At 38.1% G+C, this 27,987-nt stretch overlaps 7 protein-coding genes across 7 annotated transcripts; 3 read left to right on the forward strand and 4 right to left on the reverse strand.

The window, feature by feature from the left end:
- LOC137714664 (putative indole-3-acetic acid-amido synthetase GH3.9) lies at positions 1-2,415 on the reverse strand. Its single transcript, XM_068453819.1, has 4 exons — positions 2,126-2,415; positions 1,938-2,039; positions 673-1,659; positions 1-493 (listed from the first exon to the last, which is right to left on the reverse strand). The coding sequence occupies exons 1-4, from the start codon at positions 2,413-2,415 to the stop codon at positions 1-3; spliced, it is 1,872 nt and encodes a 623-aa protein (XP_068309920.1).
- Positions 2,416-7,817: 5,402 nt separating this feature from the next.
- On the forward strand, positions 7,818-11,300 carry LOC137716034 (protein LOW PSII ACCUMULATION 1, chloroplastic-like). The gene is made up of 9 exons (XM_068455422.1): positions 7,818-8,220; positions 8,567-8,670; positions 8,822-8,957; positions 9,160-9,391; positions 9,830-9,987; positions 10,125-10,313; positions 10,418-10,518; positions 10,657-10,753; positions 11,005-11,300. Exons 1-9 carry the CDS (start codon positions 7,978-7,980, stop codon positions 11,077-11,079), a joined length of 1,335 nt encoding a protein of 444 aa, XP_068311523.1. The 5' UTR covers positions 7,818-7,977; the 3' UTR covers positions 11,080-11,300.
- Positions 11,301-12,277: 977 nt separating this feature from the next.
- On the forward strand, positions 12,278-12,749 carry LOC137714145 (protein RALF-like 33). The gene has a single exon (XM_068453424.1). It carries the CDS (start codon positions 12,279-12,281, stop codon positions 12,618-12,620), a length of 342 nt encoding a protein of 113 aa, XP_068309525.1. The 5' UTR covers position 12,278; the 3' UTR covers positions 12,621-12,749.
- Positions 12,750-13,079: 330 nt separating this feature from the next.
- Positions 13,080-14,519, reverse strand: LOC137715910 (heat shock factor-binding protein-like). The gene is made up of 5 exons (XM_068455271.1): positions 14,379-14,519; positions 14,002-14,055; positions 13,844-13,867; positions 13,725-13,767; positions 13,080-13,439 (listed from the first exon to the last, which is right to left on the reverse strand). The coding sequence occupies exons 1-5, from the start codon at positions 14,379-14,381 to the stop codon at positions 13,294-13,296; spliced, it is 270 nt and encodes an 89-aa protein (XP_068311372.1). The 5' UTR covers positions 14,382-14,519; the 3' UTR covers positions 13,080-13,293.
- A 902-nt stretch (positions 14,520-15,421) lies between these two features.
- Positions 15,422-19,144, reverse strand: LOC137715620 (dol-P-Man:Man(5)GlcNAc(2)-PP-Dol alpha-1,3-mannosyltransferase-like). The gene is made up of 13 exons (XM_068454965.1): positions 18,912-19,144; positions 18,801-18,835; positions 18,570-18,707; positions 18,401-18,469; positions 17,910-18,067; positions 17,764-17,830; positions 17,630-17,683; positions 17,262-17,350; positions 16,994-17,110; positions 16,511-16,644; positions 16,349-16,427; positions 16,006-16,062; positions 15,422-15,900 (listed from the first exon to the last, which is right to left on the reverse strand). Exons 1-13 carry the CDS (start codon positions 19,075-19,077, stop codon positions 15,729-15,731), a joined length of 1,335 nt encoding a protein of 444 aa, XP_068311066.1. The 5' UTR covers positions 19,078-19,144; the 3' UTR covers positions 15,422-15,728.
- Positions 19,145-22,491: 3,347 nt separating this feature from the next.
- LOC137714131 (translocator protein homolog) lies at positions 22,492-23,183 on the forward strand. Its single transcript, XM_068453415.1, has one exon. It carries the CDS (start codon positions 22,532-22,534, stop codon positions 23,108-23,110), a length of 579 nt encoding a protein of 192 aa, XP_068309516.1. The 5' UTR covers positions 22,492-22,531; the 3' UTR covers positions 23,111-23,183.
- Positions 23,184-23,770: 587 nt separating this feature from the next.
- Positions 23,771-25,466, reverse strand: LOC137715510 (xyloglucan 6-xylosyltransferase 2). Its single transcript, XM_068454859.1, has one exon. The coding sequence runs from the start codon at positions 25,324-25,326 to the stop codon at positions 23,977-23,979; it is 1,350 nt and encodes a 449-aa protein (XP_068310960.1). The 5' UTR covers positions 25,327-25,466; the 3' UTR covers positions 23,771-23,976.
- Positions 25,467-27,987: the final 2,521 nt, after the last annotated feature.

A 27,987-nucleotide genomic window follows, 5' to 3' on the forward strand; every position in this document is an offset into this window, starting at 1 on the left:
CTAAGGGATCCACTTAGGATCTCTTGGACTAAAGAAACATGCCTTCACATTAGAATCAAGCAGCTTAAGCGCCTTATTCGACTTGATGCACCTCGGCGTTTTATATTGATTGATCGAACCCCCTTGGCTGATGAAATAGTCCATCAACGCGTCGAATGACCCAGGCTCCACCACCCGAATCTCAAGCGGCCCTACGGACTTGTCATATGCGCGGCACCGGCGATAGATGTAGTCGAGTTCCTCTTCCACAGCAATGCAGCATTCTTGCATCACCTTATCATCAAGTGGGGCTGTTGAGTCCACCATTGATCCACGGTATATAATTTCCCAATACATTACGTAGTGGCCGGGTAGACGTGACGTATCCGCGTGGCTAGTGTACTCCACAAGAAGAGCATCGAAGGGTTCTAACAACTTTTTTGCTACAGAAACGCTCTTGTGCAAGTCCTCCTCATTAGTTTTGTCAGTATCGATGCTGAGAACAACATTCCTCCTACAGATGAACCGAAATTGTGGTGCTTTATTGTGAAATCCAGTCACTTGGAGCACATCACCGACTCGATGACGATACAGTCCTGATTAATGGTTCATCAAACTCAAAAGAATTAACTACTTAGGTACTAAACAATCTTAGGGTATGTTTGTGAGGGCTTTTGTAAGAATCAGAAGTACTGGTTTTGTAACTCAAAAACTTTTTTAAATTGTTCTACTATAAGCATTCTTGGTTTCCCAAAAGCGTCTTCCGCCACTCTAAAAACACTCCTAAACGAGCACTTTAATGAGGAGAAAAAGAAATAAATGAAGTAGTGCTGAAACAAAATTAATATAGGTTTACCAGCAAAGGTGGTAACCACCAGTTCATAATAGCAGCCAAGGCTCAGTTGCACCAAATCAACAAGTTTATCATTACGCACCTCCTCATCAGCATCTACGTTCATGAGCCGAGTCCCATTCTCTCCCAACGGTATGAATTCGAAATAACCCATATTCGGCAAAAGGGTAAACGACACGTCAGCGGGGTCAGACAAGGGCTTCAAGTTAACGCCAAAGTAGCACTCTGAGGAAGCATACATGGTGCAAACCAAGGGAAGTTTTCCATCACTATAGTACTCTAGAGCTGGGATATATTGTGCCATAGACCCCGTGACAACAGCCTCAATGTACTTCGCTTTAGGCCAAAGCTGGCATAAAATTCCCTTCCATGATGGAAGGCTACAAATTTCATTGATCTCATCGGCTAGACTAGGGTTAGGGACAGAAATTAAGGGAGCCATTGATGACCGGCATTCTGGGTCTGTGATCAAAGGGTCTAATTGGCCGGTACGGATGTCATTGCAAAAGTTGATCCAATTTCGTTCTAGGAACGAAAGGGCTCGGAGAAAGGCGGATGCAAAGACGGCGCCAAGCCTCAGGACTTGGTGGCGGTGGACTATACCAGATAGGAGTTGGCAATACATGCTTTGGTTGCTGTCATTGCATAAAATTGTCTGGTCAGGGCTTGTGCAATTGTTGAAAGGATCAGGGCTACGGCACTTGAAGTGGCTGCTCTTGTAGTAGCTGGTAAGCACCGTTCGAGCTGGTAAGCCGCAAGGTGTTGACGTTTCTGCCTTCACAAAGTAGAGCAACATAGCCTTGCCCTCATCCAGTCCAGGGACATACCTGCAGTTAGAATATCAAACACGTGGGTATAACTGTATATATATACTTTTGCATATCAAGATAGATACATATACATCCTACTGGGTTCCGTAAACTGTTGTTGGCACTCCAAAAAGGTCCTTCTAGCCTTTTTTTGTTAATAGAAACACAAGAGAGATAATTCCCTTAGACAAGTTCATAGGGACTACATATTTTTGAAGTGCCGATAACAGTTCCTTATACTATAGTTACAAGCTTATGTCAATAAATTAATGGACAGAGTAGTTACGATATTTAACTGGTTCATAATTGGCATAATGAGATTATATAGAAAGGTTCTACGATCCAGATCTTCTGCGATCGATGGCATCATCTTGGGCTCTCTTCCTGAAGTTCCCGAACTGCAAATGCAATAAGCCAAGTGAGTAAAACAAATTGATAAAAAAGAAATAGAAAAACAAGTAAACAAAGGAAAAGGCAGAGCTACCTGCACAATATTTCAGTTATGGGGTGGCCAGTAATGAGAGACGAGTCTTCACCATTAGTAATCCTTTTGATGTAAGGCTGAATGGCCTTGTAAGTAATGACAGGAACACGTTGCTTAAAATCTGATACATCTTTTGATCCCTTCATATACTTACTCAAATAGTCGGTTTTCGAATTTCGTGTTAAGATCTCTTTCAAAATGTCCAACTGAACTCTACCAGCCTTGGCTGTGAGCCTCTCAATCTCCTTCAATGCCTCCTCGCCTTTGTACTCCAGTTTCTTCCCATCCATGTTTTTAGTTTACAGCTCTTCTTCTTGCTCAATATATAGTTTTAGAACCCAATAGGTCTATATATAATGGGTTTGCCTTTTAATTCTTTTGTGCATTTCCACATCACTGCAACCTGATTGGGAACAGTTGGTGCCGACGCCATCCATAATGTGGCCCCTACATATGATTTGTAGAAACTATAACAATTTGGCCCCTACATATCATGAGTGCAAACTGCGAACTATAACAATGAGCTATACGCATCAAAATTGTTCTATACGCATCAAAATTGTTCACTAAAAGTTTAGTTAAACATCTTTCAGATTTATTCGGGCCTCTACACCAATTACCACTAACAACTAGCAATTCTGCATGGAATGCATGATATTTATATTAAACAATTTCATAGTTTTGTTTTTCACTACATGCATGATTTTCACGTCTAAAGATTCTTAATTGAAGAACATGACTAGTGCTCCTCAGAACGAACACACAACTATGATCAACTAGCGTTGATTAGTGTCCATCTTTAATTATAATAGGGAAGCTAGTTGAAATGAGGAAAATATAAATTCCAATTGCGTAAATGACCACTTTTTGGAATTTTATTGATATGTCGTCACTATTTAACTGATAATGTCATCAATATTTGATTAATATGTTATCGTTGTTAGATTTTGATTATTTCAACAATTGAAATTTGTAAAATCCTCATCTAAACCAATTTTCTTATGTTATATATGTTGTGATACACTATTGGTCGAGAAAGTTTTAAAGCACACGTACGCTAGATAAATTAAGGGGTCATTCTAACCACAATTATGTTACATAAAGACTAGGATGGTGTTCTACCGCTGATATCAAAACTTATTGTCCCTAACATTACGAGAATCAGAAAGTTGGGATATTTTTCTTGCTAATTGCACCATAACATGCATGATTGGAGATCATCTCCATTTTTGGAAATCGCAACGGAAGGGCAGATATGTAGGCATGTAAATTAAACTCGAAAATTGGTTGAAATGATCAATTTACAAATTCCAATTGTTGAAATGACCCCTTCCTCATTTGATCAAGTAATATATACATATATATATATATATATATGAAATATTAACGGCATTTCGATCAAATATTAAAAAGTGATAATTTTGACAACTGAGATTTGTGGATTCAATTAAGTAATATATACACATATATATATATATGAAATATTAACGGCATTTCGATCAAATATTAAAAAGTGATAATTTCGACAACTGAGATTTGTGGATTCGATTATTTCAGCAATCGAGATTTGTATATCGATCATTTCAGTCAAATTTCCTTTAAACTCCTCCATACTAATTGATGGCGATTAGAAGTATATATAATCATGTCTATACTTGTAACTTTGATAACAGGACAACGTGACATAGGTTTTCAAATGCTCATTGATTTTATTTCTCTGGTTCTACATCATGTATTGTCCACATGCTAGATATATAGAGCTTTTTGCTCCTTTCCTGCATCAATTAAAGTCTCGAGTTTGAATTTCACACTTTAATTGAAGAACATGACTAGTGCTTCTTTCTTATGTATATCTGGCTGTGTATATCTAGCATGTGGACAATACATGATGTAGAACATGACTAGTGGACAATCCACATGCTAAATCACCAACTTTTTTTTTCAGTTTCTGTTCCCCTCTATCTCTCAGAACAGAACGTGACTTATAAAACACAAATAATAAAAAAAGCATTGCATTGAATTCTCACCAATAATCGCTCGAGTAATTTTTCAAGTGTGATGATCACACCTTCACTGTTTTACCAAGGCAATCATGTAGTTATGAGCTCTTTTATCATCCTTGTCGTTCACCCATGTTAAAACATAACTCGGCATCGCACTAAAAAATTTCTACCATCTTTGGTAGTTAACAAGCTGCACCTGCACTAGAAAGGCCACTCGAAAACAACAAAGCCAAGTTGGCCAAGTTGGAAGTTGCAGCAGGCATCAACAGGTCAGGTCATTCAAAACCCGACATTAAATTAAAGTTATTCCTAAGTATCACATTTAGGACTTTGGATTGGATTACAAGGAATTTCATGCTGCTTCTCTTTTATGATGGGATTTGATCGATAGGCCTTTTCTTTTCTTGTGACAAACAAACAATCTCAACCTTTCATTGAGTTGATCAAGATGCTTAAGCTTACTGCCGACCGCCCAGCAGAAAAAATAATGAAACATCTTTATCCAAAATGGACGTCCAATTAGCGGGTATCACAGCCAGAATTTTTTTTACTGAGCGATATTCCGGGGGTTGTGGAATTCAAACTCGAGACTTCAGGTGAAGGGTGAATGCTCTTAATGAACCAAGCTACAAGCTCCTTACATCAAAGCTAGCATCTTTACGCACACAATAATTACCTTTTTTTTTCCTTTGCATGATACTTCTAGCAAGACATGGCTGTATATTGACATTGAAATCCTTTTTCCATAGCTGGCTAGGTTGTTGATGGTGTAGAAGAAAGTAAACTATACTGGACCTAGATTTTGATCAAAATTTCATGACCGGGGGGGAGTACTGGACCTCCACTGAAATCATGGTGGCCTCCAATATATCTGTTTTTGGGTTGGAAGTATTCTACGTATAATATTCAGCACACTCACCAAACTCAAAAATTATTAGTCCCATATGTACTCTTGGATACATTGGTTTCGTGATATATATCCATCCAAATCCACTTCGGATATCCTTAGTTTTCGAACACAATCATGCCAGTGTGCATAATCGTTTTTGTGATAACTGATCAGGTAACAAATTCGTCAGCTAGCTAGGCCAAACAGATCAAGAGCATGTGACTGTCTATCCTTAGTTTTCGAACACAATCTGACGAGATTTCTTTATTAGGGTTTTTTGTCTTTAGGGTTTTATAGGGTTTTCCTATTTTAATGACTGTATTAGGGTTTACGTCCCACAATCTTTCGTTTAAAAGTAATTAGCTCAAATACATTGATGAATTTGACATGAGAATCATTCTTATTTCTATCCTCACTCAATAGCACGGAACTTTCTGAACTAAGCAAATGATAAGACTGAGGTAACATATCGACCAGATTTTTTTTATTCTCAGGGGTTTTCTTTTGTTTATGGGGTTTTATTGTTTTCCGATTTAAAAGATTGAATTTACTGTCATGCAATCTCTCTTTGAAAAGTAATTAGCTGAAATAAAATTAAGGAATTTGATATAAGAATTTTATGTCTATCATATAACTGCATAACATGGGAACTTCCTGACTCACACAACTGATAAGATTGAGGTAACATGGGGATGGGTTCTTTATTAAATCATTTATAATTCAGAAAGACAACAGAAATGTTGAACTGGTATATAATCTTTGCGCAGCAGCAGAATATATGCCGATCGAAAGGGCATTGCATGGTCCCATCTGCAGGTTCTAAACATATATGCTTCACCAAAGCATCCACTTTCTCATGAAACCCTAGCAATTAGCAAGCCAGCCCTGCACTCAAGATCAAAACATTTATATGTGAAAGTGCTATTACAATTTACAGTAGGACAAAAAGGACCGACAAAAACATCTTTGCTCAAATTATTTGTGAGTTAGTGGTTGAGCATTAATCTGTAGCTTTGGCAGCACAATTGGTGCAGCCTTTTAGGTAGTGACGGACAAAAGAAAAAGAGGTGTGCCAAATTAATGTAACGAGACTTTATAAACCAGCATTAATTTTGTGATGATTTTTACTTTTGAAAGTGCGGACGCGGCGATAATGCGGTACTGTTTCCGCATCAGGCATATAATATATGGTCTATTTATTCATATATGTTGTAGCCTTATAGGTGGTGTGACTCACTAAATTGAACTCTCACTTTTCCTATATCAGAGAAAGCATTGTGGTTATATAATATGACAGACAGATCCAGTTGTTTCTGTTTCAACTTTCAACTTTAGCTTGTTGGGGGCTAAGTTTTGGTGTCCATGGAATCCATTCCTTTTGTGTCTAGTCATGTGGAAGTGGTAATCTAACTTTGGCTCCCTTTCATAACTAGATCAAGCATGGTATCAGAGCAGGTTGTCCGTTGCGGTTAAAGGTCATGGTTATGATTATAAATCCGTTTCAAAATCACATTGTTGAAGAGATTAGTTTCATCGATTGGAATTCTCCACCAATTTACGAAAAGTATGATGATGACGACAAGTATACTGCTGCTGCTAGGAGATAAATGCTTTGTGGATTGGGTTATCCGCAGAATATGAATACAATGGTGGAAACATTTTATGTACAGCTTCATAAAAAGGTCATAACATTGCATTTGCATAATGATTGCGTTAGGGAAGATTTCATTAGTTACAATCTAGAGAGGAAATTTTTTAAGAAAAGACTCGGCGAATTTGGTTGTGGTTCCTCAATATCCCTCCGACCCTACTCCTTACAAGAAACAAATTTGGAAATCTTATGTGCTTGATTTGAAGTCAATTTCTATTAACAAGGAACAAAGGTGTACTTGCTTAGGAATAGCGTGGAAGTGTAATGTACTTGAATGTTTTGTGGGTTTGAAAACTCTAACAATTCTGAAATTCTTTTGATGTGGCTGCTGTGGAAAGATTTGAAAGGTCATCCAAAAGATCGAGAAAAAAACAAGGAGACTCAAGGATGAGTTTTTGATTTTGTTTTTTTTTTTTTTTTTTTTTTTTTTTTTGAGAATAAGAGTATGATGTAGTTGATTTCATTGTTTGTGGCTTCTTATCTTTCAAAGTTATGTATTATTAGACGTCTAGTAACTATAATCTTAGTATTAAGTATCCATCCTATTAATGATTGTACTTTAGGATTCCATATACATTTGTTTTACGTAATTGAATGAGTTGTTTCTCCTCTCTAAATCAAGCATTTGATTTGGTTATACGAATCAATCCATGACTAGCAACATCAAACAAATTCCGTTGCCCTTGATTGAATAAACTCCATATTATATATTCTCAGTCTCTTCAACACCCTTGGCTTGTCGTGCATCAGGTCATTATTTTCACAATGCCTATGATAAAAAAGTGACCCCAAGTTCCAATTTATTTACTTTTCAAAATATCTAGAAAAAATTAATATTATTTTATACACATGGCAAATAAGTGCGCTTGATTATGCCACATAAGTAGACGTGACATAGTTTTTAATGAAAATAATGGAATATAACGAAACATTTTCGTTACTGTTTATTTTTAACGAAAATGATATTTTTATTCTAAAAAAGTCATTCATGATAATATTCACTTACAACACATTTTTGTTCTTTTGCTAAAACTCAAAATTTTCAAACTTTTTTTTTCAATTTTCCTATAAATTTATGCAAATTTCAGAAGTAAAGTGAGATCGTAGTAAACTTAAAAAACGTTTCTCGAATGTAATAGGATATTATATTAGTGACGATAAGGTTTATCTCCGCCCAAATATAGTGAAGGGTGAGTTACGGGCGGTGTGGATCTTCTGTTGTTGGCGCAGTAATGACACTGGATTCGCTTCTCTCTGTTGATAACAGAGTGTCAAAGGTTTACAGTGCGAGTTGATAAAACTCGCTTTAATGGCTGTGGCTGCTCCGGCTCTGCATCACCACCTATGGCTCCGCTTCTCAAACCCAATAACACGAACAAGGCCGTCTCTTCCCGGGGGAGGAACCGCCTTCCTCACCCATTTGCAAATTCACCAGAACTCAGCCCGCATCTCTCTCATTTCCTGCTCTTCAACTTCTCAGTCCACTGAAGCCAGTACAGACACCCCCGAGTCTTGTGTGAATTTGGGTCTCCAGCTCTTCTCCAAAGGACGGGTAATTTCCCATATTTCCCTACTAATCGTCGCAACTTTCAATTTCTTTGAGCAAATTTTACGTTTTTGTGAGATGGGTGCGTTGAGTTTTAGTTTTCTATCAAGAACGTACTGTCTATATGTTATTCATAATGTGTCGATATCAATGTTATCGCTTTCCTAAGTAGGAAATATCGTATCTTTAGTTTAATGTAAACTTTGAGGTTAGGAAAGCAGAAATATTGTATCTTTGCGCTTTGTTTCAATTTGCATACGTTTAGAAATTTGGATTTTGGTGAATAAGAAGCTCTCTTTTTTGCTGTATGAAAGTATTTGATATCGTGTCTCTATGATCCTGGAGTTTTCAGGTTAAAGATGCTTTAGTTCAGTTTGAAACAGCGCTGAGTTTGGATCCCAACCCAATCGAGGCCCAGGCTGCACTGTATAACAAAGCCTGCTGTCATGCCTACAAGTAGGGATTTCGGATTATTTTGTTGGTTTTCCTTATGCATCTCAGACTATCGAAAATATGCCCGAAGTTTATATTTTCTATCTGCATTTACCTCCAACTAATTCTTAGCTAGGCTGATAGGTGTGTTTTTTTCGTTCACATTTTGAGGAAGAGGGGAAGGAAGGAAAGCTGCTGATTGTCTACGTACCGCCTTGAGAGAATATGACCTCAAATTTGGCACAATTTTGAATGATCCCGACTTGGCCTCTTTCAGAGCTTTGCCTGAATTTAAGGAATTGCAGGAAGAGGTTTTTTACTAAACTCAAATTTTAACTGTAAATTGTTTTGTCCTGTAATTTTGAGAGTGCATCTCATCCTCTGGTTGTTTCAACCGATTGGGGTTTGTAAGCGATGGAATCATATGAATAGCTGTTATTTATTGTTGAAACCTTGCCACGTTTTCTTCTGTCTTTGGACATCTTTTATGACAATTATTTCTTATTTATGCAGGCTAGACTAGGTGGGGAAGATATAGGCTACGGTTTTAGGAGAGATCTCAAACTCATTAGTGAAGTACAAGCTCCATTCCGTGGGATTAGGAGATTCTTTTATGTAGCATTCTCTGCAGCTGCAGGAATCTCAACGTTCTTTACTGTACCCCGGCTGTTCCGTGCATTTCAAGGTGGTGATGATGCCCCTGACCTCTGGGAAACTGCTGGCAATGTTGCCGTTAATGTTGGAGGTAAAATCAAGTGCTTTTACTTGCATATAAAAAGTACTGTTCTCCCGCTTTTCTATGTATAAAAGTATTGAGTTAATCCATATAGAGTGTCTTTGATGAGATAACGTTGTTATAAATAACAATACTACGTTTGTCAGTTATGGTTCTTGGTAAGTTACTCTGTTTCATCGAAAACAGAACGTAATAATCTTATAGGATATCTGGAGACGTATGAGTTATAATTCTTTCAATGAGTATCTCATACAGATTGGGAGTAACAGGAAAAAAAAAAAAAACCCCAAAAGATCCAACTTTCACGAGTGTAAGCTTTTGGGTTGTGTGTTCATCGACAGTCGTGTCTTTCGATTGCTTGGGAGATCAAGGGATTGAATATGATACTGAGTGGACTTTGTAACTTGCTATTTAATATGACTAAGCTTTTGAATCAGTAATCTACAGGTCTTATTGTTCTTGTGGCATTGTTTTTATGGGAAAACAAGAAGGAGGAGGAACAACTTTCACAAATATCTCGCGATGAAAATCTATCGAGATTGCCATTGCGCCTCTCCACCAACCGGGTTGTTGAGCTTGTGCAGTTGCGTGACACTGTTAGGCCCGTGAGTACCAATGTTTTTTCTTTCTTCATTATCTCTATGTAGGTTATACGTTGGTGCAGTTCTTTTAATTCTCTACATCTATTTTTGTTTTCGTTATCTGGATAAATGCCAATGATCTGATGAAGTCTAGAATTTAGGTTATTTTAGCAGGGAAGAAGGAGACTGTTGCCTTAAGTATCCAGCAGGCAGCAAGATTTCGAACCGAGCTCCTAAGAAGAGGTGTTCTTTTAGTTCCTGTCATCTGGGATGAAGTTAAGGTACCTCAAATAGAGAAGAAAGGCTTCGGTACACCTTCAAAGGCAGCTGCTGCTCTTCCTTCTATTGGAGTAAGATGCAAAGACTTTCAACTATAGTTCTCAATGCATGTTCTGAGATAGACTTTGATAAGTTATTTCGTTCGTCCTACTATATCTGTTGGCTCCAATGGTAGGAAGATTTCGAGAAACGAACTCAGTCTATAACTGCAAAGTCAAAGTTAAAAGCTGAAATCCGATTCAAGGCTGAGGCTGTATCCCCTGCAGAATGGGAAAGGTTACATGCTACTCTTTATTGTCTACACACTTGTTTCGCCATCAATTTATTACTCTAAATAACAAAATGCTTTGTGTTTATGTGCATTATTTGGTTTGTATGGTTTATGTGCATTATTGTGTTGATATGCTTGATTAGGTGGATAAAGGATCAGCAAAAGTCCGAAGGAGTTACTCCTGGTGAGGATGTCTACATTATACTGCGCCTGGATGGTCGGGTTCGAAGATCAGGGAAAGTAAGTGCATACTGCATTTATGGGTACTTAAGTTCTGGATTTAAGTTTCTGAAATAGCAGATTTAATCTCCTGCATTTCATTTCAAATATACGCGTTTCTTTTGCTCCATTTATTTCCATACACCCTACAAACGTTTAAACTGGTTCGACCCAAGGAAAACTTAATTCTGCGTGTCATCCTCTCCTTTTCGTTTCCCTTTGTATTGTTTTGGAGTTGAATACATCTGTAATATACTCCGATATCTTTGCAGGGCATGCCGGACTGGCAAGAAATTGTGCAGGAGCTGCCACCGATAGAAGCATTACTAAGTAAACTCGAAAGATAGGAGAGTTTTTACGGATGCCTCTGTTAGTCAATCATGTGGCTCTTACACTTCCCATCCCCCATAATATTTCCTTTAACTCCATCCCTTTCGGGTCATTTTGTATTACTAATACGTCTGCAGACGCACAATTCATGTACATTCCACTGATGTATTGTAAATTTTACCACAAACGGTGAATTTTAGACAGGTGGAAATATATTTCGATTTTTGTTTATATACAACGCAGTTTCTTTGTTGGATCATCCTTTCTAGAAGGCCGTTACACAACTCTGTGGGGGCTTGTAGCTTAAGTGGTCGAGCGTTTCACTCTCATACACTCTCGTTCTCGTCCCTAACCACCGTTATACCTAACTGACCGAGTATAATATAAAACAGCTTGTTTAGCTGTTGTTTTCAAAAAGATTAGTCTGAATCTCTTGACGTAGGAAGAAGTTTAATCAAAGTCCGCTTAAGTGGCTCGAAGTTGTTGTAGTGCCTGCTGGCGCAAATTCAAAAACAATATCAATTTCAATGATTAGTTACATACCGATTTGTGGTTTGAATATAATAAAATCATTTTACATATTTCAACAAGCAGCTTGCTTCGGTTTTGATGCGGCTCGTTCGAAATTGCCTTAAGAACCGCTAAATGAGTGTGCTTCGGTTTTGATGTGGCTCGTTTGAGATTCCCTTAAGAATGGCTAAAAAAGCTCTCTACTGACTAAAAAGGCTCTAATAACGTTTGATAAAAAAAACTCAAAAGACACTTCCCAGACAAATAAGCGCTTTCTGGATACAGTGAGGGTTTCTAAATTCTGATTGCTTTTTCAAGAAGCACTTGGTTTTTTTCAATTAAAGTTGTGACGTGTTTTTGATAAAAGCACTTTTAACAAAAGCACTTACGAGCGAAATCCGAAAACGGCCCTTGTGAAATCTCTACCAGCATATTTTCCGGTAGTGGTTGATTTCATTTTCTTGGTAGGTTTTGAACAAGTCATGGATTGTTCCAATTTCAGCTTTCTTCGTAGCAATTGGAACGAGGTTGAATTAATGCAAGTCAACAAAGTAATCACCTCCTCGAAGAAATCAGCATCCAATTTTCCATTTCCTTAACCTTTCGTCCCTTCTTAGGTTATCTTCTTCTCTTGTTCATATCATTTAAAACAACTCAGCAGCTATAAATACTCGTTGGAAGCCAAAAACACACCATACGAAAAACTATGGCCAATTCCTCCGCCATTATCTTTTCCTTGGCCCTCGTCACCGCTCTGATCATCTCCGCTGACGCAGGCGGCGATCACAGGGTGAGCTGGGTTCCGCTGAGACCCCGCTGCGAGGGTTCGGTAGCAGAGTGCATGGATGATCATGATGATGAGTTTGGCATGGACTCAGAGATCAGCAGGCGCATCTTGGCCACCTCACAGTACATAAGCTATGGAGCTCTGCAGAGAAACACTGTGCCTTGCTCTCACAGAGGTGCTTCCTACTACAACTGCAAGTCGGGTGCTCAAAGCAACCCCTACAAACGCGGATGCAGTTCTATTGCCCGTTGCCGGAGTTGATCACCGGTGTAGCTGTTTTATGTTATGGATTTAAGTAACAGATCATGCTGTGAATTGTAATGCTCATACTATTGCTTTATCTTTCTGTTTTTATCCCGACAATACTGTAGTCAAAATTTTCTTGATCAACCTTGTTATTTAACTTAACAATCTATCCTAAACCCGGGAGTATCTGGCTAGAGCAGTGTTCGAGTCGTCCTACTTGTGTATGCCTGGATTAACCAGAGCCCACTCGGTTGGGGCTATTCTGAAAGGTGAGTCCCTGCACGAAGAAGTCTGACCTGTTCGAGTCGTCCTACTTGTGTAAACGAGTTCCAGAATCATCGTTCTAGGACATTCCCGACTAGTATAATTTTATGAAATATAAAGATGCTACGGAATGTCAAAGTTTTCCCAGCAGCCAAACATTCAAAAAATAAACAAACAGCAATGAACTGTTAAATTCTGAAGAACAAGGCATGATAAGACATCATCTCATATTAATGACTTTCAAAAGATAGACCGTGAACAACATTAGCTACAAGAGCACACTGAGTGTTTATAATCTCATAGAAACATCAGCTTCAATCGATCAAGCACAAATACACAACCGCAGACAAAGAAAAGATATCACAAAAACCGAAAACCTTATCGAATGTAGCACTATGTTTATCAGCAAGAACATGAATTGTAACTAGGCAGAACCTTCATCTTGCTTCACTTCATCTGATGCTGGCTTGGACTGCTGCATTGGAGACGGAGAGCCCTCCATTCCCATCTCTGTTTTTAGGTCGTTGATGCTGCTCTCCAATTCATTTATGCGAGAGCCCATCTCGTCAAGTGATCATAGTTAAGGAAACATAGCAGATATTTCACTGATAGCACACAGATAGTAAGGTTTCAAACCCGTCAAGATCCAACTATCAAAACTTGCAGGCAAAACCAGAAACCAAATGAAAACCGAAAATCAAAAAGTATACACAGACTAATTCCTTCAACCTAATCAGACATACTCGCAGTTGTGGCTATAGGAGGAATCTATAACTAATTGAGAACCAAATATGACATCACCCTAACGCGGACAGATAAACGCTTTCAAAGTTAAAGAAAACGGGAAAAGGATATTCTTCGTAACAATGGAGTCGGACATTGTTTGGAACCTAGATTGCTGCAAACAGAAATTTTATCACTAACAGTCAGTTATTTGATTCAACCAACATCACCTCAACTCGAGAAAAACTCACCATTTGTTGAAGAAGATTTTGCACCTGCGAAAAACAGACACCGAAAAATCATTACCAACACAAAAATTCTTGTAAAAATGATCCAATAATCTCAAAATCCTACATTTTTCGAACAAAAATCGAAACTCAGAAAGCTATGAGAACAATTAGGCACTCACAAAAGCAGACATGTCGGCAGTGCTCTGCTTCGGATCCTCCGAATCATGCCCGTCCTGCAGAGAAAAACAAATTCAGAGCAAAACACAGCCAAAGTGCTCCACGGAGTGGGCCTAACGACATGTCGTACCAGCAACAATCGCCCAAACCGACGTACATTTGGGCGAATTGCAACGATCAGACAGAAAGAAAGAAGCTTTTGCGGTAATATCAAAAGCAAACGAATTTGGGCATTCACGTTGTAGCTAGAAAATTCAAAATTTTGAATTGAATCGAATCGGAGTTGAAAAATTCAGGAACCCTAACGGAAAAACTAGACGAAATTGGACGTTTTATTTCCACAAAAATAACGAAATAAAGAACGAAGATTTGAAATTACCATTCTCTGCAACTTTTGGAAGTGCTCTTCTTGCTCCTTCTTCCGTCCGTACAGTAGCTGCAATGGCGATGCGTTGGGGCCTTTGGGTGCGGTGTGGCCTCTGGTTTATAGTTCCGGTGATTCGTTTGGACACGAAATTACTGCTATGCCCCTCCTTTTGAATTCAAAATTTCATTTTCTGGACCAAGGTGATGGTGGGCATTTTTGGAAAGTCAATGACTTGGAAGTTGAGAAGCTGAGCGCCACTGGAATTTCAAATTTTTTATTATCGTCACAAATAAATTAATACATTTAACGGTAATAAATAAGTACATTTTAAATTAGAGAGTTAGAAAAAATAAAAAGTTAAAAATCTATCACAATAAAGCGTTAATAGTATGTCTACTTAAGTCAAATTGGATGTTGGATTATTCCGATTATTAATTTTCATGCATATTGAAACCATTTCAATTCCTTCTTCCCATGTTCTTACTATCAAATATGAAAGAGAAAATGCTAACTCCAGTCTCTCAAAGTAAAACTCTCCACAGACCTTTTGTCACCCCTCATGTTTTTGACACAATGTTTTGTAATATTAATATGAGAATTAACATTAAACTGTAAAATGGCAGAAAGTCTATCGAAGGTTTCACCTTAAGGGAGTCCCCTTTGCATTTCTCAATATGAAATCAAGACAGTTGTCGGTTTCTAAGTGTTTTCTGACACCGAATAAATAGAGATAAAGAGAAAAGATCTCGAGTCCCTACATATACCATCTGTGCATTTAGACAAATCTTGGCCATTGATAAAAGTTAAGATTCCACCATGAAACCAATTGGCACTATGAGAAGTATCCCAACTTTAAACAATGCAAGGTCTCTTGTCCTATCAATATAGAATTCATTCTAAACACACGCCCCTCATGTGTGGTAAATTTTCAAACCTTACACATAAACAACACAATAGATGACATGGAGCGAGTTTGACCGTTTAACTTCACACTTGGGACAACCTACTCTGATTTCATTAAGAAAGTTTGTCAAAATTTGACCGAGAAGTAATACTAGATCAAGAGCTAGTTTATCAATTGTGTAATGCTTTCAAATTCCAGAAAAATTATAAGCTAAACATCGGGAACTGGCTGTCTTCTAACATCATCCATCAACTCAAAAGGATTCCGACCCGGACTATGTTCTCAAAAAGAGCACTATTCGAATTGTATAAATGATAACTGATACACACTGGAACAACAATCTCAAGAGAAGAAACAAAACCCTGATGCTTTTTCCAAGAGAAGAAGCAAAACCTCTACATTAGCAGATCTATATCGTCTGTGTAAGCGTTGTTTATGAAGATCCAGTAAATGCAGCATCATTTATCTTTGTTTTCAGGCGATGCTTTGTTGTCCACAAAAGGATATTCAGACGGGGCAGACCATAGACCGACCAGTATTACTATGTGGAGAAAAAAAAGCATCGCCGATGAGTACAGGTTTGAAGGAAAGACGTTCCAGCAAAACTCCATGCCGATAAACAACAATATGCTGTCCAGAATAAAGAAGTTCAATCAACAAAACGGATCAAAGTAGTAATCATACGTAATTAGTGAAGACTACGTAGCCTAAGGATTCAATGATAAAACAGCCTACCGTAGTACTGTGGGAAAAGGCGTTTTCCACAATAGATATGGTAAGCTATGGAAATACCTGCAATCAGACACATAAAGAACATTGAGTGCTATGAACAAAAGTTAGTGAATAATGTATTGAACTGCGCTAGGTGACCACCATAAAAAGAAACCCCTGTAATTCTAAAGTAGCAGGCAGATTAGCACAGGTCATGCATTGACATCGGGATCAAAGAAAATAGGTGCATTTAGGCGATCAGCTTTCTTAAAGATCCTATATTGTAAATTAGCTACCATGCATTTCTAAGTAGAGCGCTCCGGCTACAAGTTATGATTTATACAGAATATCATCCAGCAAAACTTACCACGAGTAGAACTGATAATGCAATGATCGAGCACATACAATGCCGACGAAATTCCCAACAAACATAGTCGTCACAATATCTGAAATCACCATGCCCACATTAGTATCAGTTAAAAGGAAAAGTAGTAAGGAAAAAACCTTATTACAGAGGCCTGCTACTTACATTCTTTCCTAAGGACCCTGTTGGATGAATGGATATTGAAGGACTTCTTCAAAGGGAATGAACTTGTAAGAGCAAATTTGAGTTTTATAGGATCAAGTCTAGAATACAAAAATTTGAAGAGTCCACCTTCATGCCTGCACAAGACGATTACCAAAACATATTCAGCAAAAATACATAATTATTTGGCCATCTATAAATACCAATCACTTGTCAAGATACTAGAGGAATGCATGTTACTGTAGACAAGAGTATTTTAGTGCCAGTAGAGTGGTATCAGGAGGTTGTGATTGTCAAATGTGGAAATATGTCGAGATCAGGACAAATGTTTTCTTTTGGTGGGAACAACATTCATAACTTCAACTTTATAACTTCCTAACAAAATTTTACCTTGCCATAAAAATAGAATGATCCATACACCTAACACATTCTCCACGCCACTTCCCCAACAACGCTTATCAAAAAGAATTATACAGTTATACTTACATGCACCATCTATAATGAGCAAAAGCAGTGAGTAAACCAAGGTGAGCAATCAGCAAAGAGATTGCAAATGCCTTCGATACAAATATTGGCTCAGGAACAAACTTGAAATTAACAGACCTGAAAAGAATTGCATGTTATTTTTCAACAACAAAGTGCACTAATGAAAGGAATTTCAAATGAAAAATAGACCATGTATTGCTGAATAAGCACAGAAATTCGAAAGGAAATTTTCTCTTAAAGATCATAAATTATTGTTCAAAGAATGTACCAGAAGTGAATAAAAACTCGACCGAGATTAAAGGCTCTTGAGATGTATGCAAACGGATGAGACATGATGAAAGGCATCCCCAACAGTATCTGCAGAACCATACCATTCAGCAAATAGCTGTCAACAAATGAACACCTGACAGGATAATGCTCTTGAAATGAGGATCTTGAAGTTTAGCTCACCTAATGATGTTGGAATAAAACACATACAGTCAACTTCTGCACTACCAGAGTTGCTTACTCTGAATTCTAAAAACGGTTAAAGAAAAATAATAGAATGTACATCACGGCTGCAAGGTTAAATCAAATGAAAGCTTACAAGTGTATGCAAACATTAGTCCGTTGAAAACAAAAGGAAGAGGTAAGCACCTGTACAAGTGCCGCACCAGCTAAAGCTGATATCACTCTACCGATACTCATAGCCTGTAAAAGATGTGTTGCTGGTTGAGAAATTTTAGCAAATAACTCATGCACGAATCTTATAGAAATGTAATTAATATTACCTTTAACATGAGGAGTAGTAGAGGTGGAGCATAGAGAAGCACATTCATCTTTATGGAAACAGCTCCACTTGACAGATCACAAAAGGCAAAATTAAACAATCATCGTTTATCTTCACAAAAGTTCATCAAGGATGTAAGAATGCTACCTGAAAATGATCAGTCCTAGATGCCACTTTTGGTAAAGAAGTGAGGCCAACGAAGCATACAGGAGCATCATGGCCAAACAGTCATTAAAAAGACGAAGCACAAAAATAGAATGAACCCTTTTCGATAGACAAAGCAAGATCAAAGCCCACCATGGAACCTGAAAAATAACAAAAGGGAATTGGAAGCCAAAATCAGAGCTGACACACAAGGGAGGAGAATCAAGTTTAAAAAAAAGTTGTCAGCCGAGAAACAATACGCTGTTATCTTCAATATCCGGTGACACTTATGTTAAACATCCAAATATGTAATACAGTTAGTTTGACGACGAATTCCATGGAAAAACCTTCCAATTATTTTGTCATCAGTTAGGATGTACAATTGATAGTTCATTAAACCAATCACAACTTTGCAACATCAAAACCGGTGGGCAAAAGGCGCTAAAGCAGAATCAACACTTCATATTCACAAAAAAGATTGAAATTTGTCATACCACATCTGTCTTCCCATAGATGAACAATATGATCCCCAAGTTTATAATGTACAAAATCCCGAACAAAATCTGCAAATATGAAATAGAAATTGAAACCATTGGACAAAAACTACGAGTAAAAACTAAAAACATCAACGGAAAAACTTCCGTATTCGAAAAAAATGATCACCTGAGCTGGATGAACTTGGCCTCCTGTAACATACTGAATGGCAGAATAAAAGTAGAGGAAGCCAGCAGGATAAACCAGCGGCCCTGTGTCGCCTTTTAAGTTAGCGTAGTCTCTCTCTCCACCAAGAAACCCACTAACCTGTCAATCAAATACTGTCATTTTCTCGGCACATTTTCTTAGTAACCAAACAGTCAATAGAAAAAAGATAAAAACTTGGGGAAGATCACTCACTTGTGACATGTACGCGTCCCAATCTATCTTCGTATCTGCAATCCAACACTCACAATATCACCAATCCGAATTCATACATACAAGAGAGAGAGGGAGAGAGGGATAGATTACAGGGGACGTAGGCGATGATAAGGGCGACTAGGATCGCATCGCAAAGGAGCAAGGCGGAAGAGAAGAGTAATTTAGGGTCTTTGAGAAATTTGGGGTTCGAGGATTTGGAAATCCGCCGCCGCTGCGGGGGTTTCGGCCGCGTCGACGCCGTCGATCTGCCCGCCATGGTTGAGGCGTCGTCTTTGGACCTCAAGGCTCCAACGTACCAAAAATTAAAAAGGCCAAATCGGATAAATGATCACTGCTGCGGTTCTAAGAGCAACTCTAGCGTTGGAGCCTCCAGGCTATGCACTATTTAATTCATCTAATGAACAATAACTGCCCTTAATGAATAGTAATAGTGCTGACAATAGCATTTGTATCTCCACCGTTACACTTCAATAGTCCTGGTAATAGACAATAAAATATTAGCATTTTTTTTATTTATAAAATAATACAAAATAATTTTAATTGTAATATCGGATAAGATTTTTAATCGTTCTCATTGCGCTACGTGTCATTATCCGAAGTATTATTAAATAATACAAAATAATTTTATTTGTAATTTCGGATAAGATTTTTAATCGTTGTCGTTGCGCCACTTGTCATAAAATCCGAAAAAACCCAACTGTGGAAAACTCACATAAGCGCCATGGTTGCGGTGGTAGCTCTGTGGAAAACTGAAAATGGTCTCTCCTTTTTCTCTTGCGCGAAGTGAGTTTTGGGGTTGCGTAGGGGAGATGCAGGAAGAAGAAGGTGCACAGGTCAAAATACCATTTTACCCATGTATTAATAGATAGTTAACAGAAAAATCATTTTGGACTAAATTTGCTAATGGAGTACACCACAGGGTTTAAATTCAAGTTTTTTAAGCATATGGGTTGTCTTCTAAATATCTTATGACCACATGAATCATTTATCCAATTTGACCAACTAAAAAAGGACCGTTGGACTTGAATGCTAGAGTCCATGATCTGACCCTTGCTTGAAATCGGGCCAGGTTGATGGTAAACAGAAACATAGGCCTAATATAATCTTTATATTTTGAGTAAATTGTAGCAATGATCCCTCAACTTTAATCAAATTTGAGCAATGGTCCCTTAACTAAAAATTCATTATCATTAGTCTTTCAACGCATCAAAATGTGTAGCTATGATCCTTTTTGTTAACTTCATCATAATTTTGTCAAAATAAGTTAAGTTTGAAGGACCACAATTGGGGTCCCTCAACTCATCAAGACATGTAATTTTGGTCATTTTCGTCAACTTCATCAAAATTTTGTCAAAATGAGTTATGTTGGAATGACCATTGCTATAATGGAATTAAAGTTGAGGAACTATTGCTCCAATTGGGTTAAAGTTGAAGGATCATTTCTCTAGTTGCATTAAAGTTGAGGGACTAATGATAATGAATTTTTAGTTGAGGAACCATAACTGCACATTTTGATGAGTTGAGGGACTCATGATAATGGATTTTTTGTTGAGGAACCATTATTCCAATTGGGTTAAAGTTAAGAATTATTACTACAATTTACTCACATACCACTCTCCCTCTCTGTGCTATTCCATTTGCTTCTCTTCCACAAGCACAGTGTTGGAGTTGAAAATTTACAACGATATGGTCATAAAATATAAGGTTGCAAAAATTGATCATACTTCTTTTACTTATAATTGTCAATTTATGATTGGGATTTTGTGGCACAACCAAGTGCGATGAGGATGTCTGACCGAATTTAAACACTAAAGAAGCTTTGAATTAGGATATATAGAGTTTGGGAGAAGAAGGTGTTTGCTTATTTGATCAGTCTTCATCTTGTTTAAGAATTAACATGCTAAACTTTTTTTAAGTGAAACATAACACAAATGACGTAGCTTTGGTTTGTGTCAATTTAAAGAATATTGATTAAAGGTCTCTTCATTTCATTTATCTAGCTAGTATAAGGGTCAAACAAAATTTCAAAGAGGGTATTATGTATGTTATTGGAGTCAGCAACGGCCAATGCTCCACATTGGCTCCGCCACTGCGCCGTTGTACTCTCATCGTCGACGAAATATTCTACTCGTGCTAGCATTTAGCTCGGAAAGCTCCTCTGAGTCAAATGTTAAACTCACCGCCTGATCGTCTTCAACCGAAGCCTCCTACCCTCTCTCCCAAGTTCCCAAGTTCCCAACCCCCATTCTCCTCCCTTCTCAGATTTCCAGAACCTTCCTCTTAACGATCCCCTGGTAGCCGTCTCTCTCTCTCTCTCTCTCTCTCAAATTATTTGTGATTTTTTTCAGATTTAATAATATAACATATATGAAAATCAAGCTACATTTAGAACTTCAATAAAATACAATCTAAATGGACTATATCCCACAAATTTACACAAAGTATCTAAATATACAACGTTATAGAATCTCAAAACGAAGTACTGAAATCCCCCTCTACAGCTACACTTGAAGTTCCTTGTACGGTTGTACCCGGTGATACCTGTAACCTTCAATGCCGTTCCTGCATCTTGAAAATGGTGCACCGAACAAACCACAACTCGGATAAGCTTCGGATCTCGAATGAGTAGTTAGTAGACAAACTATGGTTCTCTATAAGCTGGAGTTCACCATACAGACTATACGATTAACAATCACTAGTTGTCCCTGATTGATGTGGACGAGGATTTGAACTTGGGCGCAAGATGGATGGGGCGGGCATACTACTTTAGTCAACTCCTCTGATCCACGTAAGTGGTCTTTTACCATAGTGATAAAAATGAATTGAGTCCTTGCATGATATCGTGGGTTCGAATCCTATCGATGGTTAATATAACAAAATTTGTCGTTTAACAAAAAAAATACTGATCTAACCCGCAAATGTAAATGTTTCACTTGATCAACTTTTTCACACTATCAACTTTGTACATTTTGGGTTGAATGTATATAGATGTGTGAGGGCAGTAGTAGAAGGCTAGGAGTGATCCTAAATGGAAATCTTCACCTGGATTTTTTGAGAATCATCGGATCATTTAAGCTTTTGACAAAATCATGTTCGGTATGTCAGCATACTTGTATAAGTTGCACTATTGAGCTGAGTTGTGTATTTGGATGAATACAAGTTTGACAAAGACTATCTTAACGTACTTTTGCAAATCTTATCCCCGACGTGCGTGAACGTCTATGCATGATAAGGAGAGATTTTTCAGGATGATTGTCACATAAGGTGTTATATCACGTATCCTTATATAAATAGTAGATTATGTGTGTTAAAAGGTTAATAAGTTAAAAATTAAAAATTTTCATCATTTACATAAAAATATATGATATATCATTTATATTCTCGTCACAATTAAAATTTTCGTTGAGACCGACCCACAGAATGAGTTTTTGGTTCTAAAAGCCAACCCTCAGGCCACGTGTGGCTACACTCAGCTAGTCAGCTTCCACCGTTAATCATCTGGATCTGCTACTACGTACGTACAAGTACAATCTCCATTAGCCACGTGTACGTCTTCCACCCCTCCACTCCTTGCCTCCACCTCCGCCCACGTGTCCTCCCTGTAAACTCGCTCTCGTCTGTATATCTCCCACCTGAAATTCCTCCAACAAAACCAAAACAAAGTAAGAAACAAAGAAAAAACACGCACTCCTTTTATCCCTCTCTAAAAAATGGATAATTATTCCGACCACCTCAAGCAACGCAGGGCAGATGACCCTACCACCGCCGCCGTGCCCACGGCCACGAACAAGAGCGGTTACAGAAGCAAAAAGGACATGAAAATGGACATGGCCAAACGCGGCCTCAGGTCCCTATCCGTGGCAGTCGCAATCCCCGTCTCTCTCCACCTCCTGGCTATCTACGCGGGCTCATCCGACCCATATCGCATCGGATCCAAGCCCTTCTGGATCCCTCCCCTGTGGGCCCTGCGATTAACCTGCATAGCCTCCAGCTTTCTCATGGGCCTGGCTGCTTGGCTCGTGTGGGTGGAAGGTGGGTTCCATAAGAATCAGATGGCTCTACCCATTTACTTGGCCCAGCTAGGGTTGAGCTTGATTTGGGATCCGATTGTGTTCGGGGCGGGGGCTCCGTGGGTCGGGTTGATCGTGTGCATGGGGATGTTCGGGGCGATGATCGGGTGTTCTCGGGTGTTTAAGGGTGTGAATCCGCTCGCTGCCGATCTTATAAAGCCGAGCTTGGCGTGGGTTGCGTTTTTGGCCGTCGTAAATCTTAAGCTTGTATTCCACTGAAGTTTCATAGTACAGCAGCTTATGTTATGTACGTATGCATTTCTCAATATAATTGCTATAAGCTTTTGTGTCTTGCAAAGTCTCCTTAGAAATGTTTCTTATGAAACACTTATATCGCATTCGAAACACACTTTATTTTAAAGGAAGCTAATGAAAAAAATTTGAAAATTTTAAGTTTTAACGATAAAGACAAAATAAAAGGTGAATGGTACAATGATTGATTTTTTAGTGTAAAAATGTTGTTTTTTGTTAAAGTGAACAATACTGAAAGTTTTTCGTTAAAATTCCCTTATTTTAAAGCATTTTTAAAATGATCCACATATATTTCGGAGTTTGCTTAATCTTTGTAAAGAAAGGTCACAAGTTCGTGTAGTCTCTTTACAAAATAAGGGTAAAGTGGCGTCCAGCAGGCGTTTTTTCCCGACTCTCGCTATGCAAGGTGGCCTTGCGTACGGTAGACATTCTCTCCTACCTTGCAAGCGAGAAGTCTTATTGGTTTGAAGTCGTCTTTATTTTTCAGACGTGAGTTAAGTCTAGTTGGTCAGTGCGGGCTTAGACCCGAAAAGTTGTAAGATTGTATTATGTGGTATAGCAATTGCATTTAGTTGAAGATTGTCGAACTCCATTGCTAACATAATCCACAAACACGAGCATGAACAGGTCTCACCACAGTATGAATATGAACACAATAACGTCTACAAAACTGATTGGAATTTTTGGAAACAATAAATAATCTCTCTGATTTTCGTTCGGGAAGTGGTGCACATATTTATAATGTACAAAAGAATACTATCTCCAAATCTAGCACAAGACAAATAAATAGCATACGGATTCTAACAAATCCTACATCAAGTAACACGAGTGAACTAAGAAGACGATACCTTGGTGGCCTTGAATGCCGGATGAAGCAATCCAAGTTCATCTTTAACCTCGAGTGGATTGTTTGTTTCGTTCCTAACTCTCTTAACTCTTCGACTACCCAGTGACCGGTGCGTGAATCCATAGATTTGAAGAATCTGATTGTCCCCAAAGTTAAAAGCTCTATCCATCTGCTCCAAGCATCTCCTAACCGGGTAATCTCCGAACTTCCCACACGGCTTGCAACCCACAAAATGCGTCACCAGCGGCCACCGGTGGTCGCCCAAACCAGGTCGATAATTCTCAATCATTTCCTCGTATTTATCAACCAAAATACCCCAATATCCATGCAAATAATATCCACTCTCAAGATAAACCTTATCGCCCCACTTCTCTCTTTGAGTGGCCAATATATAAACCATGGCTGATTGATCATCAGCTTCGAAAACCGGCCTACCCTTCAATTCCCTAGTGAGCACCTTCCCTGCCTCCTCCCTAATCTTCCCTTTCGGTCCCATCGGAGCCCAAGCATCGAGCATATCCAACGACCACTGCGTATTCCTCAACAAAAAGCTCCCGGTATTCAACCCAATCCAACTTTTATCATCATACACCATCTCGTTCCACCCGTGCATTACAAAGTTGGAATCTTTGTACCTCTCCCATGGCAATTCAAAAGCCATATCTGTAAACATTGCATCACTATCCATCCACCATAGAAACTCAACCTCCGGGTGAGACAACAGAAGCTTCCGAATCAACGGAAGCTTGGCCCAAAAACCCGCCATTTCGGCATCCAACAGGGCCATATTGTAAAAAACCTCAATCCCATGTAATCTACAATAATCAATTTTGTTCTTAATCGACTTCAACAAGTAATGATCACCTACCGGGTTTTCGCAGGGTTTTGGCGACGACCCAGTCACCAGAAGCACCCGGGGCTTACCAGGCCCGACGAAATTTGGGAAATTAGGATTTTCCCGGAGCCATTTCGACCTCTGCTCGTCCCATTTCGAAATCTTGGGTCCAAGAGTGTAGGGCTTATTCGGGTCGGGCCGGTCGTCCTCCCCTTCGTCGACCAGGATCTTGTTAAAATCCAAGGCGTTGTAGTTGTTGGGGTCGGACGGCGTCGCGTGGACCTCCTCCAGGACGCGGTGGGGCTCCGCCCGCTTGCGGGAGTAGAAGTGGTCCCGAATCTCGAGGAAGTCCTGCTCAGGGGTTCCGAACTTGCCGGCTCCGATCGTGCCGCGGAGCACGACCACCGTGAGGACGAGGCAGAGGATCGTGACCTTGCTGTGCCGGAGAGCTCGCTGGATCCGTCGCGATCGTTGAGCTCCCAAGCATTTCTCTAATATCATAGCTGAAATTTGAACCTCAATAGAACATACGAAAATTGGGGAATTTGGGAAATTTTGGTGGAAGGGGAGTGGAAACCCTAGAATCCACAATTTTGACAGAATTAGTTTTGGGACAAAGATTTTGTAAGCCAATGTCGGAGGTTTGGTCGATGTTAGAAATGTTTTTAAACTAATACGCGTTTCTTTTTATAAAACAGTACGGAAGTTGAAAAAAAAAAAAAAAGACAAAAATTGTTATTATTACTTCAAGAATCTCATTTTACATTCTAATCTTTTTATATTTGGAGAGAAAAATAAAAATATAAAATGAGATTTTTAAATTACCAATAACACTTCCTAACAAAAAACAACAAAAGAATGTTTATTGGTTTGGGCCTTTGGAATTTGGACCCACTTGAGAGGAAGATTAAAGGCCTACTTTATAGTAATGCATGAATGAGTTAGCAAGTTCACCTCTCTTTTTACACTCAAGTTTCATCTCTCTTCGTATATATTTTTTTGAACGCATCAATATTTTTATATTAAGAGGAGGGAAAGTTCGACTAAGTTACACAATGGGTAATTTAATTTGGTATTGAATTCATCATCCACGAGATTCGAATCTAAAACCTCTCACTTCCAAGTGGAGAAAATGATCTAAAAAGTATATATTAAATGATCTAAAAAGTATTGCCTTTAAAATAATTGAAAACGGTTTTGTTGAAAATACTTTTTGAAACCAATCCTTAGTAAAAATCCAAACGGATCTTGAAAAACCAATCATGTAAAAATCCAAGATAAAGGATCCCCATTTTTCTCAAAAAATGGAGATTGGTTGTGAGATCCATTTCACAACGAACTTCAACGATCCGAATAGTCTATTTGATAAGTCTCATTTCATAGATCATTTATGCAAAAAATTCAATTCAATCTGAAATCATTTGCTCATTTAATTATCACAATGAAAATTCAATGTTTCTTAAAACATAGTGTTCGTCAATATCTTTGAACTCAATTAGATGTCTCAAATATTTCCGATTTGATTAATATTTTACAAACATGATCCATAAGCAATGTTTAAAATATCGGTATCAGTAGAAATATCAATAGGCAAATTTGTGGATATATCGTATATCGATATCGATATTGATTGTCTTCGATGGAAATGATGAATATTTGCTCAAAAACATGGAAATTTTAAATTATTTTTTAAAGAATGTCATACGAAGCCACAACATATGTATGAATCAAGAATTAATGATTAGATATTGTGTAAACAATAAGTATGTGATATATGAGAAGAAAATTTTCCTTATAATGACAAGTAATAAAATAAATCATTTCACTGGAAAGCATACGTAACTTAATTGAAATTTTCATCATGAAAGCAGCACAAGTTTCATTGAAGTAAACTAATACCATAAAGAAAGAAATTAAAAAATAAAGAATGCATAGGCTTATGGATATTTCCTGCAAACTTTTTGCAAATTGTCTACAAACATTGGATATTTCTTGAAAATATAAAAAATACCGAGGAAATTGACTGATTTACGGAAAGATCGTGTTCACCCCTTCTTTCCATATCGTTCCCTGAATTTCTGAATATTTTTATGGAAATATCGAACATATCCAGGATATTTCAAACAGTGTCCATAAGGAGCAACTTCAAAAATAAACAGTTCAGATTGTTGAAGTTCGATGTGGTCCAGGTTCCACAATTAATCTCCCTTCCACTAAAGACTCCGCTAGTTTTCATAGTATAAATGCAGATCCAACTTTATTTCTCATACAATTTCAATCTGAGTTTCACTCTGCTGTGACAACCATTGTCGCAGGCGCCTCATGCCATGGCACAAATCGCAAGGGCATTTGGAATAGAATTTCAACTCGTAACTTGTATCCGAATTGTCACCAGCCGCTGCTTCCACTTCAAATAATGAATAAACTTGTTCACCGTTCCTGCCTTTCTTTACTTGTCTGTCAAACCCTTGAGTTCTACTCTTTTCCTCCCTCCTAGATGAAATATTCAACAATAGCCTTTAGTGACTAGTTGTTGCAATTTAACCTCTAAAAGAAGATAGAAAATAGTTATAAAGGTTAAATTACAAGTTACTAAGCTTAACCAACATGTAATTTAACTTGTAATTTAGCCTTTAGTAGATACTTTTTTTTTTTTAATGGGTATGAACGGGTGACTAACAAGTTAGAGTACAGACACATCCTTGCCATGTCCACACAATACCAGCACGGTACGAAAAGAACCAAGAATTGACGTTGTGTTTATGTTATGTAAAGCACACAAATGTAAACTAAGTAAACCAAGAAAATGATTACCCGTAGATTTTGTTAAGAGTCTTTTCCAAGAGTACGGTAGATCCAACTGCTACATCATCTACCCTTTTCCCATTTTGAAAGAAACGAAACGTTGGCTGCAAAAGAAATGCACACGCATCAACAAATTATGTAATGTATACCATGGTCATCTTTAGACAATTATTGATTAGGATTTGAACAAATTACAACCCGAATTATTGAATTTTACTTTAAAAACAAGGGTTAAGCATATGGTACAAATTACACTAAGTAAGAATGAATCACTTACCGTACAATTGATATTGAACTCTTTCATTACATTACTAAGGTCTTCTACGTACTGCAGAGAGAATAAACAAACCTTAAGTC

Source organism: Pyrus communis, chromosome 14 (assembly GCF_963583255.1).
Source record: "Pyrus communis chromosome 14, drPyrComm1.1, whole genome shotgun sequence".
NCBI classification, from domain to species: domain Eukaryota; kingdom Viridiplantae; phylum Streptophyta; class Magnoliopsida; order Rosales; family Rosaceae; genus Pyrus; species Pyrus communis.

Excerpts from the sequence above, each read along its gene's own strand:
- LOC137714664 (XM_068453819.1), bottom strand. The coding sequence starts at position 2,415 with ATGGATGGGAAGAAACTGGAGTACAAAGGCGAGGAGGCATTGAAGGAG. Across the intron at positions 2,040-2,125 it reads ATAACTGAAATATTGTGCAG|TTCGGGAACTTCAGGAAGAG; the intron begins GTAGCTCTGCCT and ends TTGCATTTGCAG. Across the intron at positions 494-672 it reads GTTTTTGAGTTACAAAACCA|GAGGAATGTTGTTCTCAGCA; the intron begins GTACTTCTGATT and ends GTTCATCTGTAG.
- LOC137716034 (XM_068455422.1), top strand. The coding sequence starts at position 7,978 with ATGGCTGTGGCTGCTCCGGCTCTGCATCACCACCTATGGCTCCGCTTC. Across the intron at positions 9,988-10,124 it reads TGCGTGACACTGTTAGGCCC|GTTATTTTAGCAGGGAAGAA; the intron begins GTGAGTACCAAT and ends TCTAGAATTTAG. Across the intron at positions 10,314-10,417 it reads CTGCTCTTCCTTCTATTGGA|GAAGATTTCGAGAAACGAAC; the intron begins GTAAGATGCAAA and ends CTCCAATGGTAG.
- LOC137714145 (XM_068453424.1), top strand. The coding sequence starts at position 12,279 with ATGGCCAATTCCTCCGCCATTATCTTTTCCTTGGCCCTCGTCACCGCT.
- LOC137715910 (XM_068455271.1), bottom strand. Across the intron at positions 13,868-14,001 it reads CTGCCGACATGTCTGCTTTT|GTGCAAAATCTTCTTCAACA; the intron begins GTGAGTGCCTAA and ends TGTTTTTCGCAG. Across the intron at positions 13,440-13,724 it reads CGACTCCATTGTTACGAAGA|TTGACGAGATGGGCTCTCGC; the intron begins ATATCCTTTTCC and ends AACTATGATCAC.
- LOC137715620 (XM_068454965.1), bottom strand. The coding sequence starts at position 19,077 with ATGGCGGGCAGATCGACGGCGTCGACGCGGCCGAAACCCCCGCAGCGG. Across the intron at positions 18,470-18,569 it reads GCCAAGTTCATCCAGCTCAG|ATTTTGTTCGGGATTTTGTA; the intron begins GTGATCATTTTT and ends TCATATTTGCAG. Across the intron at positions 17,831-17,909 it reads CTAGGACTGATCATTTTCAG|TGGAGCTGTTTCCATAAAGA; the intron begins GTAGCATTCTTA and ends TGATCTGTCAAG.
- LOC137714131 (XM_068453415.1), top strand. The coding sequence starts at position 22,532 with ATGGATAATTATTCCGACCACCTCAAGCAACGCAGGGCAGATGACCCT.
- LOC137715510 (XM_068454859.1), bottom strand. The coding sequence starts at position 25,326 with ATGATATTAGAGAAATGCTTGGGAGCTCAACGATCGCGACGGATCCAG.